Below are 17924 nucleotides of genomic sequence, written 5' to 3' on the forward strand. Positions count from 1 at the left end.
ATATATTGGGAGGTTGAGTTAGGATGCGATGGAGGGTTGAGTTAGGATATATTGGGAGGTTGAGTTAGGGTGTGTTGGAGAGTTGAATTAGGATATATTGGGAGGTTGAGTTAGGGTGTGTTGGAGAGTTGAGTCAGGATATATTGGGAGGTTGAGTTAGGGTGTGTTGGAGAGTTGAGTTAGGATATATTGGGAGGTTGAGTTAGGGTGTGTTGGAGAGTTGAGTTAGGATATATTGGAAGGTTGAGTTAGGGTGTGTTAGAGGGTTGAGTTAGGATATATTGGGAGGTTGAGTTAGGGTGTGTTAGAGGGTTGGGTTAGGATATATTGGGAGGTTGAGTTAGGGTGTGTTAGAGGGTTGGGTTAGGATATATTGGGAGGTTGAGTTAGGGTGTGTTGGAGAGTTGAATTAGGATATATTGGGAGGTTGAGTTAGGGTGTGTTAGAGGGTTAAGTTAGGATATATTGGGAGGTTGAGTTAGGGTGTGTTAGAGGGTTAAGTTAGGATATGTTGTGAGGTTGAGTTAGGGTGTGTTGGAGAGTTGAATTAGGATATATTGGGAGGTTGAGTTAGGGTGTGTTAGAGGGTTAAGTTCGGATATATTGGGAGGTTGAGTTAGGGTGTGATGGAGAGTTGAGTTAGGATATATTGTGAGGCTAAGTTAGGGTACTTTGGGAGGCTAAGTTAGGGTATATTGGGTGCTTACGTTAGGGTGTGTTGGAGAGTTGACTTTAATAGAAAAGAAGATTGGGCACGGTGTAAAACCGCGATTTGCTGTCACCCATTTGCACTTTAGCTGAAGACTAATTTCACTCCCTCCCCCACCCCATGTTCTGCCCACGGATAAGGAGCGAGGCCGGGAAAGTTTGAACCGGGGGGCTGCTACCAAATCTCTCCCAGCGGTCAAATAATTACAGGAGTGAACAAGGTCCTGAGAGCTTCCATCACCTACACCACACGTGGGACATCTCGCCTTGAGGGCAGTGCATTGATGGGATAGACGGCTGGGGGTCAGATCCTGATCGGACTTTTCTTACTCCCAAGAGTGCATGTCATAAGTTCATAAGAACATAAGAAATAGGAGCAGGAGTAGGCCAATCGGCCCCTCGAGCCTGCTCCACCATTCAATAAGATCATGGCTGATCTGATCCTAACCTCAAATCTTCTATCACTCTGCATCCACCTGAACCCATGTGATCTCCCGGGAGAGGCGAAAAACCAGATAAAGACCCAATGGCCAATTTGGGAGAAAAAAATCTGGGAAATTCCTCTCCGACCCATCTAGGCAATCGAAATTCTTCCAGGAGATCACTCTGTCCCTATATTTTCTACAGTACTTACCTTCTGTAAAGGCGATCTCCACCCCAGCCAGGAACAGGAATAAAACCATCTCCTGAAATCTAACAGAATTAGAACACAGTAGGAGCAGAACAAGGCTACACGGCCCCTGGGCCCACTCCACTACCCACAGGGCCATGACCATTCCGAACCTAGACTCATGTCCAATTTCCTGCCTGCTGCCCATAACCCTTAATTCCCTTTACTTCTAGGAAACTATCTATTTCTGTTTTAAATTTATTTAATGATGTAGCTTCCACAGCTTTCTGGGGCAGCAAATTCCACAAACCTACCACCCTCTGAGTGAAGAAGTTTCTCCTCATCTCAGTTTTGAATGAGCAGCCCCTTATTTTAAGATTATGCCCCCTAGTTCTAGTTTCACCCATCATTGGGAACATCCTCACCGCATCCACCCGATCAAGCCCCTTCACAATCTTATATGTTTCAATAAGATCGCCTCTCATTCTTCTGAACTCCAATGCGTAGAGTCCCAATCTACTCAACCTCTCCTCATATGACCACCCCCTCATCCCCGGGATTAACCGAGTGAACCTTCTTTGTACTGACTCGAGAGCAAGTATGTCTTTTCTTAAGTATGGACACCAAAACTGTATGCAGTATTCCAGGTGCGGTCTCACCAATACCTTGTACAACTGCAGCAATACCTCCCTGTTTTTATATTCCATCCCCCTAGCAATAAAAGCCAACATTCCATTGGCCTTCTTAATCACTTGCTGCACCTGCATACTAACTTTTTGAGTTTCGTGCACCAGGACCCCCAGATCCCTTTGTACTACAGTACTTTCCAGTTTCTTGCCATTAAGATAATAACTTGCTCTATGATTTTTCCTGCCAAAGTGCATAACCTCACACTTTCCAGTATTGTATTCCATCTGCCAACTCTCTGCCCACTTACTTAGCCTGTCTATGTCCCTTTGCAGGTTTTTTATGTCCTCCTCACTCACTACTTTCCGTCCCATCTTAGTATCATCTGCAAACTTTGATATGTTACACTCGGTCCCCTCCTCCAAATCGTTAATATAGATTGTAAAGAGTTGGGGACCCAGCACTGACCCCTGCGGAACACCACTAGTTACTGGTTGCCAATCTGAGAACGAACCATTTATCCCAACTCCCTGCTTTCTGTTAGAGAGCCAGTCCTCCACCCACGCCAGAATGTCACGCTTGGCTATGATATAACTCCAGCCTAGTGTGGTACCACACTGTCCAAAGGCCCAAAGAGGTCCAAGGAGCTCGAGTGGAATGTTTCCAGCAAAGAATAAATACTAAAACCAGACTCTCCTAATGAGAGGTCATATCATTGAAACATATAAGATCCTGAGGGGGATTAACGGGGTAGATGCTGAGAGGCTGTTTCCCCCTGGCTGGGGAGTCTAGAACTAGGGGGCATAGTCTCAGGATAAGAGGTCGGCCATTTAAAACTGAGATGAGGAGGAATTTCTTCACTCAGAGGGTGGTGAATCTTTGGAATTCTCTACCCCAGAGGGCTGTGGAGGCTCAGTCGTTGAGTATATTCAAGGCTGAGATCGATAGGTTTTTGGACTCTAGAGGAATCAAGGGATATGGAGATCGGGCGGGAAAGTGGGCTTGAGGTGGATGATCAGCCATTATGTTATTGAATGGCGGAGCGGGCTCGAGGGGCCGAATGGCCGACTCCTGCTCCTATTTCTTTTGTTCTTATGTTCTAATATTAAATGTCAGCTTCCAAGAATTGGCGATTGGCTTTTCATAGTCAACTCATTAACAAGGGATACTGATTGCAGTGTAACTGCAGTCTTAGTGACAATTCTATTAAAATCCACGCTTTTAAAGTACAATTCTTAAAACTTGGCCTCTACTGTTTTCCAGTGATCTTTCTCTGCATTATTGAAGTGATCATCATACTGATGCTGATTTTCCTACGGAAAAGAATTTGTATTGCAATTGCACTCCTCAGGGAAGGGAGCAAGTAAGTGGTCACTGGTAATGTTTAAGGATCGGAATTGTTGTAGACTTGCTCAATGTGTTTCCATGATCGTAACAACCTTTCAACTTACCCTAGCAACCCTCAAATGTACCCTAACCTAATACCGCCCCTCCCCCGCTAAATATACTCTAATTTAATCCTTCCCGACATATCCTAACATAACCCTGGAATATAATCTAACTTTGTGCTCCAATATACTCTAACTTAATCCCCCCAATATATCCTAACTTAACCCTCCATCGTACCCTAACTTAACCCTCTAATATATCCTAACTCAACCTTCCAATGTACACTAACCTAACCTCCCAACATATGCAAACGTAACCCTCTGTTATATCCTAACTTAACTCTCCAACATATCCTAATGTATCCCTCAGTTATATCCCACCCTGTGTGTAGGAACTGGTGATTGGGCCGCATTATCGGCCCCGTAGTGTTGGGTTTTTGAACTTTGGGACTGTTCTGCTGGACATGAGATGGTCTTTCCAAGTCCTGTAAATTCCCGCCTTCCTACCTCACAAGCAATGCACCCTCTCGAACCTGAACCTCCGATAACAAGTCATAGAGTCATAATGGCACAGAAGGAGGCCATTCAGCCCAGCGAGTCCGTGCTGGCTCTCTGTAGAGCAATCCAGTCAGACCCATTCCCCCGCTCTATCCCCGTAGCCCTGCAAGTTTATTTCCCTCAAGTGCCCATCCAGTCTCCCCTTGAAAACATCGAGTGTCTCCGCTTCCACCACTTCCATCGACAGCGAGTTCCAGGTCATCACCACTCGCTGCATAAAAAAGTTTTTCCTCACGTCCCCCCTGTATCTCTTGCCCAAAACCTTCAATCTGTGTCCCCCAGTCCTTGTACCATCAACTAGTGGGAACAGCCTTTCCCCGTCTAGCCTATCCAAACCCGTCATAATCTTGTACACCTCTATTAAATCACCCCTCAACCTCCTTTGCTCTAATGAAAACAAATCCAGCTTCTCCAACCTGTAGCTAAGATCCCCCATCCCCAGAACCATTCTGATAAATCTCCTCTGCACCCTCTCAAGGGCCTTCACATCCTTCCTAAAGTGTGGTGACCAGAACTGGACGCAATACTCCAGTTGTGGCCTAACCAGTGCTTTATAAAGGTTCAGCATAACTTCTCTACTTTTGTACTCAATACCTCTATTTAGTCAGACTCCGCGAGGCTGTTGTAAGAATTTAGCGGATGTAACTCCTGAACACTGATTTAAAAATCCAGGACAAGTTGCCCATAAATATAAGATAGTCACTAATAAATCCAATCGGGAATTCAGGAGAAACTTCTTTACCTAGAGAGTGGTGAGAATGTGGAACTCGCTACCACAGGGAGTGGTTGAGGTGAATAGCAGAGATACATTTAAGAGGAAGCTAAATAAACACACGAGGGAGAAAGGAATAGAAGGATATGTTGATGGGATGAGATGAAGAGGGGTGGCAGGAGGCTGGTGTGGAGCATAAACACTGGCATGGACCAGATGGACCGAATGGCCTGTTCCTTTGCTGTAAATTCTAGCTAATTCTATGTAATTGTGGCATTCAGATCATTTATAATTTGATTAAAATGTAAGACTATTATAGAGTGTGGTGGTTTACTGCATTTTACTGTTTGTTTTTTATCATCAGGGCCATAGGATATATCATGTCCACTCTATTCTACCCCATCATCACCTTCCTGCTCCTAGCTGTCTGTATTTCCTATTGGGCAGTTACAGCTATGTATCCTTTCAGATGACGCTGCTGTGTCGCAACTGATCTCCCGTCACATAACGTTAAGCACTGAAAGCTTATCATCAGGTCTGCCCTGTAAGGCTCCAGTTCCAAAGATCTGCTGACCGTTTCAGCTCAGCGGAAAAGGAATCAAAGTAGTTAATGGCGCCTGAGGAGAGGTGTTTATTAAAGCTGTTAAAATGTACAATTTGTATTTGAGAGGGTGCAGAGGAGATTTACTGGAATGGTACCAGGGATGAGGGACTTCAGTGATGTGGAGAGACTGGAGAAGCTGGGATTGTTCTCCTTAGAGCAGAGAAGGTTAAGGGGAGATTTAATAGAGGTGTTTAAAATTATGAAGGGTTTTGATAGAGTAAATAAAGAGAAACTGTTTCCAGTGGCAGGAGGGTCGGTAACCAGAGGACACAGATTTAAGGTGATTGGCAAAAGAACCAGAGGGGAGATGAGGAGAATGTTTTTACACAGCGAGTTGTTGTGATCTGGAATGCGCTGCCTGAAAGGGCGGTGGAAGCAGATTCAATAGGAACTTTCAAAAGGGAATTGGAGAAATACTTGAAGGGGAAAATTGCAGGGCTGTGGGGAAAGAGCAGGGGGGAGTGGGACTAATTGGAGAGCTCCTTCAAAGAGCCGGCACAGGCATGATGGGCCGAACAGCCTCCTTCAGCGCTGTACGATTCTAGGATATGCTTAATGTACCTCTGTCAGATTTCTATTATTACGCTTTAAAATTGAAACGCTTGACAACTCATTGACACGGTAGGAAAAGAGAGGAAAAAAAATATTCTTTAACGTGAAATATGCAGATTTCTGTCAACATCCGGGGAGGCTGTCTACAAAGTGATGATCAATCAGGGTCATTGTATATATGCAAATAGAACATGTAATCCTGAGGTAAGCATCCCGGTTACAGCTCGTGTACGTGTTGGAAATGGAGGGATTTGGATATGTACTCGACACAACTGCATGACTTGCTAGGTAAACGTCAGGGAGCAGTTAAGAGTTTTTTTTCGTTGTTCCTGGGATGTGGGCGTCGCTGGCAAGGCCAGCATTTATTGCCCATCCCTAATTGCCCTCGAAAAGGTGGTGGTGAGCCGCCTTCTTGAACCACTGCAGTCCGTGTGGTGAAGGTGCTCCCACAGTGCTGTTAGGGAGGGAGTTCCAGGATTTTGACCCAGCGACAATGAAGGATCGGCGATATATTTCCAAGTCAGGGTGGTGTGTGACTTGGAGGGGAACTTGGAGGTGGTGGTGTTCCCATGCGCCTGCTGCCCTTGTCTTTCGAGGTGGTAGGGGTCGCGGGTTTGGGAGGTGCTGCTGAAGAAGCCTTGGCGAGTTGCTGCAGTGCATCTTGTAGATGGTACACACTGCAGCCACGGTACGCCGGTGGTGGAGGGAGTGAATGTTTAAGGTGGTGGATGGGGTACCAATCAAGTGGGCTGCTTTGTCCTGGATGGTATCGAGCTTCTTGAGTGTTGTTGGAGCTGCACTCATCCAGGCAAGTGGAGTGTATTCCATCACACTCCTTACTTGTGCCTTGTAGATGGTGGAAAGGCTTTGGGGAGTCAGGAGGTGAGACACTCGCCGCAGAATACCCAGCCTCTGACCTGCTCTTGTTCCCACAGTATTTATGTGGCTGGTCCAGTTAAGTTTCTGGTCCACATTAACCACATTGGAGTCACAATAGGCCCAGACTGGGTAAGGACGGCAGGTTTCCTTCCCTAAAGGACATCAGTGAACCCGTTGGTTTTTTATGACAGCTTCATAGAATCATAGAAATTTACAGCACAGAAGGAGGCCATTCGGCCCATCGTGTCCGTGCCGACCGACAAAGAGCTCTCCAGCCTAATCCCACTTTCCAGCTCTTGGTCCGTAGCCCTGCAGGTTACAGCACTTCAAGTGCATATCAAAGTACCTTTTAAATGTGATGAGGGTTTCTGCCTCGACCACCCTTTCAGGCAGTGAGTTCCAGACCCCCACCACCCTCTGGGTGAAGAAATTTCTCCTCAAATCCCCTCTAAACCTCCTACTAATTACATTAAATCTCTGCCCCCTAGTTATTGACCCCTCTGCTAAGGGAAATAGGTCCTTCCTATCCACTCTATCTAGGCCCCTCATAATTTTATACACCTCAATAAGGTCTCCCCTCAGCCTCTGTTCCAAAGAAAACAACCACAGCCTATCCAATCTTTCCTCATAGCTAAAATTCCCCAGCCCAGGCAACATCCTCGTGAATCTCCTCTGTACGTAAAGCTTCATGGCCACTTCTTACTGAGACCAGCTTTTTAATTCCAGATTTATTTATTTTTCAAGCTTTATATCCAATTCTCTTTTGAAAGTTACTATTGAATCTGCTTCCACCACCATTTCAGGCAGCGCGTTCCAGATCACAACAACTCGCTGTGTAAAATAAAAATTCCTTTGCCTCCCCCTCTACATCTTTTGCCAATTATCTTGAGCCTGTGTCCTTTGGTTACTGACCCTTCAGCCACTGGAAACAGTTTCTCCCTATCTGCAGTGTGGACCATCCACAAGATGCACTGCAGCAACTCGCCAAGGCTTCTTCGGCAGCACCTCCCAAACCCACGACCTCTTCCACCTAGAAGGACAAGGGCAGCCGGCGCATGGGAACACCACCACCTCCAAGTTCCCCTCCGAGTCACGCACCATCCTGACTTGGAAGTATATCGGCCGTTCCTTCATCGTCGCTGGGTCAAAATCCTGGAACTCCCTCCCTAACAGCACTGTGGGAGCACCTTCACCACACGGACTGCAGCGGTTCAAGGCGGCGGCTCACCACCACCTTCTCGAGGGCAACTAGGGATGGGCAATAATGGCCCAGTAATTCCGTTCCAAACGCGTGAGTACGGTCGGGGTACTCACGTGTCTGGCCGGAGGAAATGCCGGTTTTCAGCATGCACAGCGCATGCGGAGAAAACTGGCATTTCCTGTCCTCTGAACGAAGGGGTTCAGAGGCACAGCGCGTGCGACTGCACAGGCAGCGCGTGCGCAGTGAACTTCGTCGATTTCATTCATGGACTCAGTGAGGTTAAGTCCCTACAACTTACACGTGAAAAAAGCATGTGTAAAGTTGCTCCAGAGGCTGCGGAGGAAGATATATTTTATCGTGGAGCTTCTGAAGGGCAATATTTTTGTTTGGGAAAGGGAGGAAAGTTATTTTAAGAAATGATGAGGTAAGTTTTAAAGTTTAATTTTTTTTTTTAAAACAGGTTTTCAGTACTGTAGGTAGAAGGAGCAATTGTGGCTGTGTGAATTGAATTTGCTGTGTTTAATGTGAAAATGACTGTTCTAAAATGAGTAATGTAACATTTCCAACATTTTTAAGAAAGAAACTGTTCATCAGTAATATATTCTTTAATTTATGATTTTCCAATAAGTTACTTTCTCTGAAAGTCATAATTAAATACATACATTCATACACATAAGTAAAGGAATATATATATACATATACACAAAGGACTATATACAGACATACATACATAATTACTTAAAAGAATATATTACTGATGAAAAGTTTCTTTCTTTAAAAATGTTGGAGTCATTTTCACATTTAATAAACACAGCAAATTCAATTCACATAGCCACAATTGCTCCTTCTACCTACAGTACTGAAAACCCGTTTTAAAAAACAAAAATAAACTTTAAAACTTACCTCAGCATTTCTTAAAATAACTTTCCTCCCTTTCCCAAACAAAAATATTGCCTTTCAGAAGCTCCATGATAAAATATATCTTCCTCCGCAGCCTCTGGAGCAACTGTACTCATGCTTTTTTCATGTGTAAGTTGTAAGGACTTAACCTCACTGAAAGCATGAATGAAACCGGCGAATTTTACTGCGCACAGCGCTGCCTGTGCAGTCGCACGCGCTGTGCCTCTGAACCCCTTCGTTCAGAGGACAGGAAATGCCAGTTTTCCCCGCATGCGCTGTGCATGCTGAAAACCGGCATTTCCTCCGGCCAGACGCGTGAGTACCCCGACCGTACTCACGCGTTTGGAACGGAATTACTGGGCCAACATTTTACATGTCAATAAAATGAAAAATTTAACAATTGCACGATTTGCCCCCTCGCATCTGCGACTGAGGGTCCAAGGAGGTGCATTGCGCAAGAGGTCATCGTCGTACGTATCCTCACACTGTTCCCTTTCGGGAACTGTATGAAGTGGTGGAAGGATTTCTGGCCACGTTAACGTCGTTCCGTGACCATAACCATCTTCATACCAGCCATTAGGGTGGTTAGTCCTATGGCGTGAGGGTTTTACGGGCTCCCACAACCCATCTGAGGGGGGGGGCCACCCACACCTGCGGACGCAAGTATCCCGCTGGATGTCCACCCAGAATTTATAGTTGGAGCTCCGACTCCACTTGCCGGGACTGTCTGGAGCGGGGTTCGAAACCCTACTCCTTCTGGCCCAGCAGCGGGGATGCTTACCGCTACGCAAAAGGCCCACTCCGCGCAAAAGGTGACACCCATACGTTTCCTGCGCCTTTTCCCTCCCCGTGACTGGAGCCCTATGCTGCCACTTGAAAGACCAAGCTATCATCTGTCCTTTTTGTGGCGCCTTGGACTTCTCATTACCAATGATGAGCAGGCGCTGCGCCTCCACCTCGTTGAGGAGATTGCTGAGGTCATCATCAGTTCAATTGTGAGTTCTTTTAATGCCGTGAATTGTGCTCATTCCAGCCATTTCACGTTGCTAATCGGAGTGGGCCTTTGGCGTAGCGGTAGGATCCCCGCCGCTGGGCCAGACGGGGTAGAGTTTCGAACCCCGCTCCAGACAGTCCCGGCAAGTGGAGTCGGAGCTCCGGCTCTAAATTCTGGGTTGACATCCAGTGGGATATTTGCGTCCGTGGGTGTGGGTGGCCCCCCTCCTCGTATAGCTTGTGGGAGCCCGTAAAACCCTCCCCCCATAGGACTAACCACCCTAATGGCTGGTACAAAGATGGTTACGGTCACGGAAGGAGCGTTAATCACGGCCATAAATCCTTCCACCACTTCATACAGTTCCCCAAAGGGAACAGTGTGAAGACACGGATGACGACGACGTTGCTAAATAAATAAATGGAATGAAAAAAATTCTTTCAGGGCTTTTAAAAGTCTTTAAATTGCTTTAATTCTGTTTAAAACTACTTCAGATTCTTCAAAATAATGTAAACGTTTTTAAAAGTTTATAAAAGTTACCAAAAGCTTCATAAAAATACCAAAAACCTATTTAAAATGCTGCTCTACATGGAAAAATGCTTTGCAGCTTGTGAGAAACATTGGGGGCGTGTCCTATTAAACTGAGACCTCAAGGGGCGTGTCTCACTTGCACTGCGCGCTCCAGGCTTCGCGCTGGCTGCACTCCTGGGCGGCGTGACGTCAGACGCTGCCCGGGAGTCAACATTTTAAAACAGCAATTCCAGGCGTCCCTGAAGCTCAACGGCCGGCGCGTCGGGTAAGTGCAGATCGGGGGCTTGCACGCGCGGCAAGCCCCCGACCCGAATTTCTGCCCCAATATGCCGGCCTTGCCAGCGACACCTACACCCCACGAACGAATAAAAACAAAACTCTATCAACCCCTTCATGATTTTAAACACCTCGATTAAATCTCCCCTTAACCTTCTCTCTGCTGCAAGAAATCTCCAGGAAAACCTCTGCCTATGTTCCCCATGCCATTCGTTGAGTGACTTCCTTTAGTCATGTTCTCTAAGGTCTCCCCTCCTGTAGTTGACCGCGTCTGTCGCGACACTGGGAACGAAGCTGATGGACTCTCTGCCAAAAACTAAATGGGGTGGATTTTCCACTTGGCGCTGGCGGGGGGTGGGTGGGGGGGAGTGTAAAACTGGCGTTGTGTCAGTGGGCACCTCAAAGGGGATCTTGACTTGCCAGCATGGGAATTCTGAATCCCATTCTCTTGTGGAGGACGCATGAACTAACAGGACTAGACAGACTAGATGCAGGAAGGATGTTCCAGATGGCCGGGGAGTCCAGAACCAGGGGTCACAGTCTAAAGATAAGGGCTAAGCCATTTAGGACAGAGATGAGGAGGAATTTCTTCACCCAGAGAGTGGTGAACCTGTGGAATTCTCTACCACAGAAGGCCGTTGAGGCCAATTCATTAAATATATTCAAGAAGGAGTTGGATATATTTCTTAAGGCTAAAGGGATCAAGGGATATGGGGAGAAGGCAGGGACAGGGTACTGAATTTGGATGATCAGCCATGATCTCATTGAATGGCGGAACAGGCTCAAGGGGCCGAATGGCCTACTCCTGCTCCTATCTTCTATGTTTCTATGTTTGTATGAAGATAACGGAGATTGCAATGGGCCGTGTTGTCTGTTCAGTGTAACCAAGCAACCGCCTTCGCCCCATCCCCAGCAAACAAAAGAGCTACACCTACCGTCGCTTCTAGCAGCGTTAGGAATGGTTGCGCCCCGTTCGAATGTTCATCTTGAACAGTAATGCATATGGGGTATGGTGGCGCGGTATTGGTGAGATTGGTGAGCTGGACTGGTCCAGAGAACGTGAGCTCAGATCTCCGATCGTCTCAGTTTGAGAATTTAGAATTCAGTTTTTAAAAATATCTGGAAATAAAAAGCCGGTCTCAGTAAAAGTGACCATGAAGCTGTTGGATTGTTGTAAAGACCCAACTGGTTCACTGATGTCCTTTAGGGAAGGAAACCTGCCGTCCTTACCCGGTCTGGGCCTATAGGTGACTCCAGTCCCACACCAACCTGTTTGACTCTGAACTGCCCTCTGAAGTGGCCGAGCGAGACCCTCAGTTTGTATCAAACCCGCTCCCAGCAGTTCAAGAAGAAGGCCCACCCCCACCTTCTCAGGGCAACTGGGGATGGGCAATAAATGCTGGCCGTGCCAGCGATGCCCCCACTTCCTGAATGAATGACGAAATAAATGGGCTTATTTTCTAAGCGTGATGAGAAATTTGAAAGCTGACGACCTGGTTCCTTTCTTTCCCCAACAGATATTTAACACCAGCAACGTCACCAAGTTGTGTCCGGGCGCTCAGTGTGCCTTCGCTTTCTACGGCGGCGAGAGCGTTTACCACAAGTACATCTTCATCCTTCAAATCTGCAACCTCTTTGTCTTCCTGTGGTTGGTGAATTTCGCCATCGCGCTGGGGCAGTGCACGCTGGCCGGTGCCTTCGCCGCCTATTACTGGGCCTTCAAGAAGCCGGCGGACATGCCGCCGTTCCCTCTGCTGGCTTCGTTTGGTCGTTCCCTGAGGTAAGAACGTCAAAAAAAAAACCCTCACCACTGCAAACCCCTTCTAAATATAGGAACATAGGAGTTAGGGGCAGGAGTAGATCATTCGGCCCCTCGAGCCTGCTCCCCCATTCAATAAGATCACGGCTGATCTTCTACATGACCTGCGAGGAGTCGGCAGCAGCGGAGGAGGAGGGAGGAGGAGGAGGGGGGAGGGAGAGGAGGAGGAGGGGAGGAGGAGGAAGAGGAGGAGGAGGAGGAGGGGCGGAGGGGGAGGGGGGAGGGGAGGGAGAGGAGGAGGAGGGGAGGAGGAGGAAGAGGAGGAGGAGGGGCAGAGGGGGAGGGAGGGAGGAGGAGGGGGAGAGGAGGATGGGGAGGAGGAGGGGCTGAGGGGCAGGGGGAGGGAAGTGGGGGGAGGGAGGAAGAGGAGGGAGGGGAGGAGGAGGAGAGGGAGGAGGAGGAGGAGGAGGAGGAGGGGGAGGAGGGAAGGAGGAGGAGGGGGGAGAGGGCGAGGAGGTGGGGGGGAGGGGGGGTGGTGGGGGGGAGGGGATGATGATGATACAAATCTGGTGAATTCCAAAAGAACTGCAAAACCAAGGAGTGACGTCACAGGACTGCGGGTAGGTGATTGGTGGGTGAGTATGAATGTTTTATTCTCTGTAACTTAACTAGATAAAATAATTAATATAACTATAAATAATCGTGTGAATGAAGACATAAACTAAGAGCGAGAGAAGCGGCCGGAGATAAAGGTAGGCCCAACTTTTACGAGTCTTAGGCTGTGAAATTTGGTACGTTAGCGCCTCTCGTTAGTGCCTGTCGGGGGCGCTAAGGGGTTAGCGCCTGGGTGGGGCGAAGCCCACGATGCCCGCGAACATCAGTGCCAGTTTAGCGCTGCCGCTAACTCTTAGCGCCCGGGCCGCTAGCGTCTCGCAGATCGTGACGTCATAAACTGCGTGGCGCCCCCGTTATCGCCCCGGATGGGAAATGGACTCTCGCGCCCCCCCCCCCTCACACACCCCCGCTTTATCGCCTTGCGCCGACAAGGCCAGCGAGAGGAGACACTGTGAACTCGGCCGGCTGCTGGGGAGCGGTAATTAAAGGGAATGTTTTTTAGCTCGCGCAACCTTTATTATTTGCGCCAGTCCGGTGCCTGCGCGAAGTTTCTAATGTTTCATTGGTGCGAGGTGTCCGAATCCTCCACTTTGAGAGAGTGTTTGGGCTGTAATGGCAGTCGCCTTACAAAACAGACCTGAGGAAAACCAGCTTGTGCAGCATCAATGGCCCTTCCCCTTAAAGCAAGGGGCGCAGCCTCTGTGATGAATGGCGCTCGAAATTGTTCCGCGCTCTGCCGCTCCCGCCCCACTCTCGGACTTACGGCCCTGAGAGAAGTGGCTAGCGCTTGATTTAGCACGCCACTTCCCTCTCGGAGCGCTGAAGCTGAATTTCGCAGAGGTGGTCACCCCGCAGCGTAAGCGTGTGCAGGCAGAGAGGGAATGGGTGATTGTCGGAAGGACAAAGAGGACCAGGCATGTGGTGCAGGAGTCCCCTGAATGCATAGCGCTCTCCAGCCAGTATACCGGTGAGGGCGATGGTACCTCTGGGGAGTGCAGCCAGAGCCAAGTTCACGGCACCACGGGTGGCTCAGCTGTACAGGGGAGGAGGAGGAAGATCGGGATGGCAATAGTGGTAGGGGATTCAATAGTTAGGGGAACAGACAGGCATTTCTGCGGCCACAGATGTGATTCCAGGATGGTATGTTGCCTCCCTGGTGCCAGGGCTAAGGGTGTCACCGAGTGCCTGCAGAACATTCTGAGGGGGGAGGGTGAGCATCCAGAGGTCGTGGTCCATATCGGTACCAATGACATAGGTAGAAAGAGGGATGAGGTCCTGCAGGCAGATTTTAGGGAGCTAGGAAAGAGATTATAAAGCAGGACCTCAAAGGTAGTAATCTCCGGATTACTCCCTGTGCCATGCGCTAGTGAGTATAGAAATAGGAGGATAGAGCAGATGAATGCGTGGCTGGAGAGATGGTGCAGGAGGGAGGGCTTTAGATTCCTGAGGCATTGGGACCGTTTCTGGGGGAGGTGGGACCTGTACAGGCCGGACGGGTTGCACCTCAACAGAGCCGGGACCAATGTCCTCGCGGGGGGGTTTGCTCATGCTGTTGGGGAGAGTTTAAACTAATTTGCCAGGGGGATGGGCAGCAGGATGTAGCATTAGAAAGGAGAAACAAAGTGCATAAAGGATTGGGAGAGAAGGAGAGCACTAGAATAAGAAATAGCACAGTATTAGCTGGGGTCAGACTAAGAGAGAATACAAGAAGGTCTAAGACCGGTTTACAGTGCATGTGTGAATGCACAAAGTGTGGTAAATAAGGTTGGTGAGCTGCAGGTGCAAATAGTCACATGGGAATATGATGTTGTGGCGATAACGGAGACCTGGCTCAAAAAAGGGCAGGATTGGGTTTTAAATATTCCTGGATATAAGGTGTTCAGGAAAGATAGGGAAGGAAAGAAAGGAGGTGGGGTAAAGGGCAGAATCTATTCGGTTAGAGTTAAGAAATAATAGAGGTGCCATTACACTATTAGGTGTATTCTATAGGCCACCAACTAGTGGGAAGGATACAAATCTGCAGGGAAATTACAGAGAGGTGCAAGAACTGTAGAGTAGTGACAATGGGGGACTTCAACTATCCTAATATAGACTGGGTTAGTAATAGTGTAAAGGGCAGAGAGGGGGAAGAATTTCTGAAGTGTGTTCAGGAGAACTTTCTTGATCAGAACGTTTCCGGCCCAACGAGGGAGGAGGCATTGCTGGATCTGGTTCTGGGGATTGAGGTGGGTCAGGTGGAGCAAGTGTCAGTAGGGGAACATTTAGGGAACAGTGATCATAATATGATAAGGTTTAAACTAGTTATGGAAAAGGACAGGGAGCAATCTAGAGTAAAAATACTGAATTGGAGGAAGGCAAATTTCAGTGGGTTGAGAATGGATCTGGCCCGGGTAAATTGGAATCAAAGATTGGCAGACAAAACTGTAATCAATCAATGGGCTGCCTTTAAAGAGGAGATAGTTCGGGTACAGTCGAGGTACATTCCCACGAAGGGGAAAGGTAAAGCAACTAAAGCCAGAGTTCCCTGGATTACGAAAGAGACAGAGAGTAAGATGAAGTGGAAAAGGAGCACCTATTGGTCAGGTTGAGAATATGTGAGAATCAGGCTGAATATAGAAAGTTCAGAGGGGAATTGAAAAAAAAAATAAGTGGGACAAAGAGAGAGTATAAGAATAGATTGGTAGCTAACATTAAAGGGAATTCAAAAGTCTTGTATAGGCATATGAATAGTAAACGGGTAGTAAGAGGAGGGGTGGGGCCGATTAGACATAAAAAGGAGACCTACGCATAGAGGCAGAGGGCATGGCTGAGGTACTAAATGAGTATTTTGCATCTGTCTTCACCAAGGAAGAAGATGCTGCCATAGATATGGTGAAGGGGGAGGTAGCGGAGATACTGGATGGGATAAAAATTGATAGAGGTACTAGAAAGGCTGGCTCTACTTGGAAGTAGATAAGTCACCAGGAGCGGATGGGATGCATCCTAGGATGCTGAGCGAGGTCAAGGAAGAAATCGCGGAGGTACTGGCCCTAATCTTCCAATCCTCCTTAGACACGGGGGTGGTGCCAGAGGACTGGAGAATTGCAAATGTTACACCCTTGTTCAAAAAAGGGTGTAAAGATAAACCCAGCAACTACAGGCCAGTCAGTTTAACCTCGGTAGTGGGGAAGCTCTTGGAAACGATAATCAGGGACAAAATTAACAGTCACTTGGACAAGTATGGATTAATTAAGGAAAGCCAGTACGGATTTGTTAAAGGCAAATCATGTTTAACTAACTTGGTTGAGTTTTTTGATGAGGTAACAGAGAGGGTTGATGAGGGTAATGCGGTTGACGTGGTGTACATGGATTTCCAGAAGGCGTTTGACAAAGTGCCACACAATAGGCTTCCAGCAAAGTTGAAGCCTATGGATACGGACTTGGCTCAGTGGCAGGAAACAGAGAGCAGTGGTGAACGGTTGTTTATTGGACTGGAGGGAGGTTTACAGTGGTGTTCCCCAGGGGTCGGTTCTAGGACCACTGCTTTTCTTGATATATATTAATGACTTGGACTTGGGTATACAGGGCACAATTTTCAAATTTGCAGATGACACAAAACTTGGAAGTATAGTGAACAGTGAGGAGGAGAGTGATAGACTTCAGGAAGACATAGACAGGCTGGTGAAATGGGCGGACACGTGGCAGATGAAATTTAACACAGAAAAGTGCAAAGTGATACATTTTGATAGGAAGAATGAGGAGAGGAAATATAAACTAAAGGGTCCGATCCAAAGGTGATGCATGAACAGAGAGACCTGGGGGTATGTGTGCACAAATCGTTGAAGGTGGCAGGGCAGGTTGAGACAGCGGTTAAAGAAGCATACGGGATCCTGGGCTTCATGAAGAGAGGCATGGGGGTCGATTTTGTCGAACCTGTCGGGAAGAAGGCAGGACTTCCCCTTTCGGGTTTCTGACCCGCCTACTTCGACGTCCGGCCAATCCGCGCGATTTTCCCTTGATTGACCTTGTTGAGCCCGCCCAGTGGGCTCAGCAGGCCAATTAAGGGCCACCTGGCAACAGGTGATGTCACAGACTGAAATTTCATCTGTCAAGATTTCTGGCAGATGAAATATCAGTGTTTTACAGCTGTTTGAAGCTGTGAAACACTGACAGTCTGATTTCTAAGATGAGTCCCTAAGCCTAGGGCCTTAGGGCCTAGAAATTCGGTGGGCTGGTTTAGACACACCAAACACACTTACCTTTACACTCATGCACCCATTACTCACCTGAGCGCCGACATCGCGACCCCTCCAACTCATTCAACCCGACGGCCCGCCGCTCCAACCTGGTGTGGTTTGGAGCCGTCGGGAAACCCACACGAAACCCCTCAAAATGGGGATTAGGCTAAAAACTGCCTGTTAACTACCTGTTAACAGGCAGTTAATTGGCACTAATCCCTTCCCGCCTGGTTTCGGCGGGTCCCAGTGCGGGGCAGGTACCCGCCGCCCCTGAAACTTACGTGGGGCAGGGTTTTGGGTGGGATGGTGTCGGGACCCCCAAAGTCGGGATTTTCCCCCCCCCACACGCCTGAAACCCCGCCTGACGGCTCCCCGACAATCTAGCCCTATATAGAGTACAAAAGCAAGGAAGTTATGATGAATCTTTATAAAACACTGGTTCGGCCTCAATTCTGGGCACCGCACTTTAGGAAGGATGTGAAGGCCTTGGAGAGGGTGCAGAAAAGATTTACAAGAATGATTCCAGGGATGAGGGACTTCAGTTACATTGATAGACTAGAGAAGCTGGGGTTGTTCTCCTTAGAGCAGGGAAGGTTGAGAGGAGATTTGATAAAGGTGTTCAAAATCATGATGGGTCTGGACAGAGTAGATAAAGAGAAACTGTTCCCATTGGCAGAAGGGTCGAGAACCAGAGGACACAGATTTAAGGTGATTGGCAGAAGAACCAAAGGCGACATGAGGAAAAACTTTTTACTCAGCGAGTGGTTAGGATCTGGAATGCGCTGCCTGAAAGGGT

General features: G+C 48.0%; 1 protein-coding gene across 1 annotated transcript in view; it reads left to right on the forward strand.

Moving 5' to 3' along the window:
- LOC147122418 (choline transporter-like protein 5) overlaps window positions 1–17924 on the forward strand; it is a 248011-nt gene that overhangs the window by 169549 nt on the left and 60538 nt on the right. The window contains exons 12-15 of the mRNA XM_085983554.1: window positions 3209–3308; window positions 4968–5060; window positions 5876–5963; window positions 12055–12317. Of these exons, the coding sequence (XP_085839680.1) occupies window positions 3209–3308; window positions 4968–5060; window positions 5876–5963; window positions 12055–12317 (544 nt within the window). The remainder of the gene's footprint in view (window positions 1–3208; window positions 3309–4967; window positions 5061–5875; window positions 5964–12054; window positions 12318–17924) is intronic.

This window comes from Somniosus microcephalus, chromosome 3, assembly GCF_052327205.1.
Source record: "Somniosus microcephalus isolate GS21.2 chromosome 3, FLI_Smic_1.0, whole genome shotgun sequence".
NCBI lineage: Eukaryota > Metazoa > Chordata > Chondrichthyes > Squaliformes > Somniosidae > Somniosus > Somniosus microcephalus.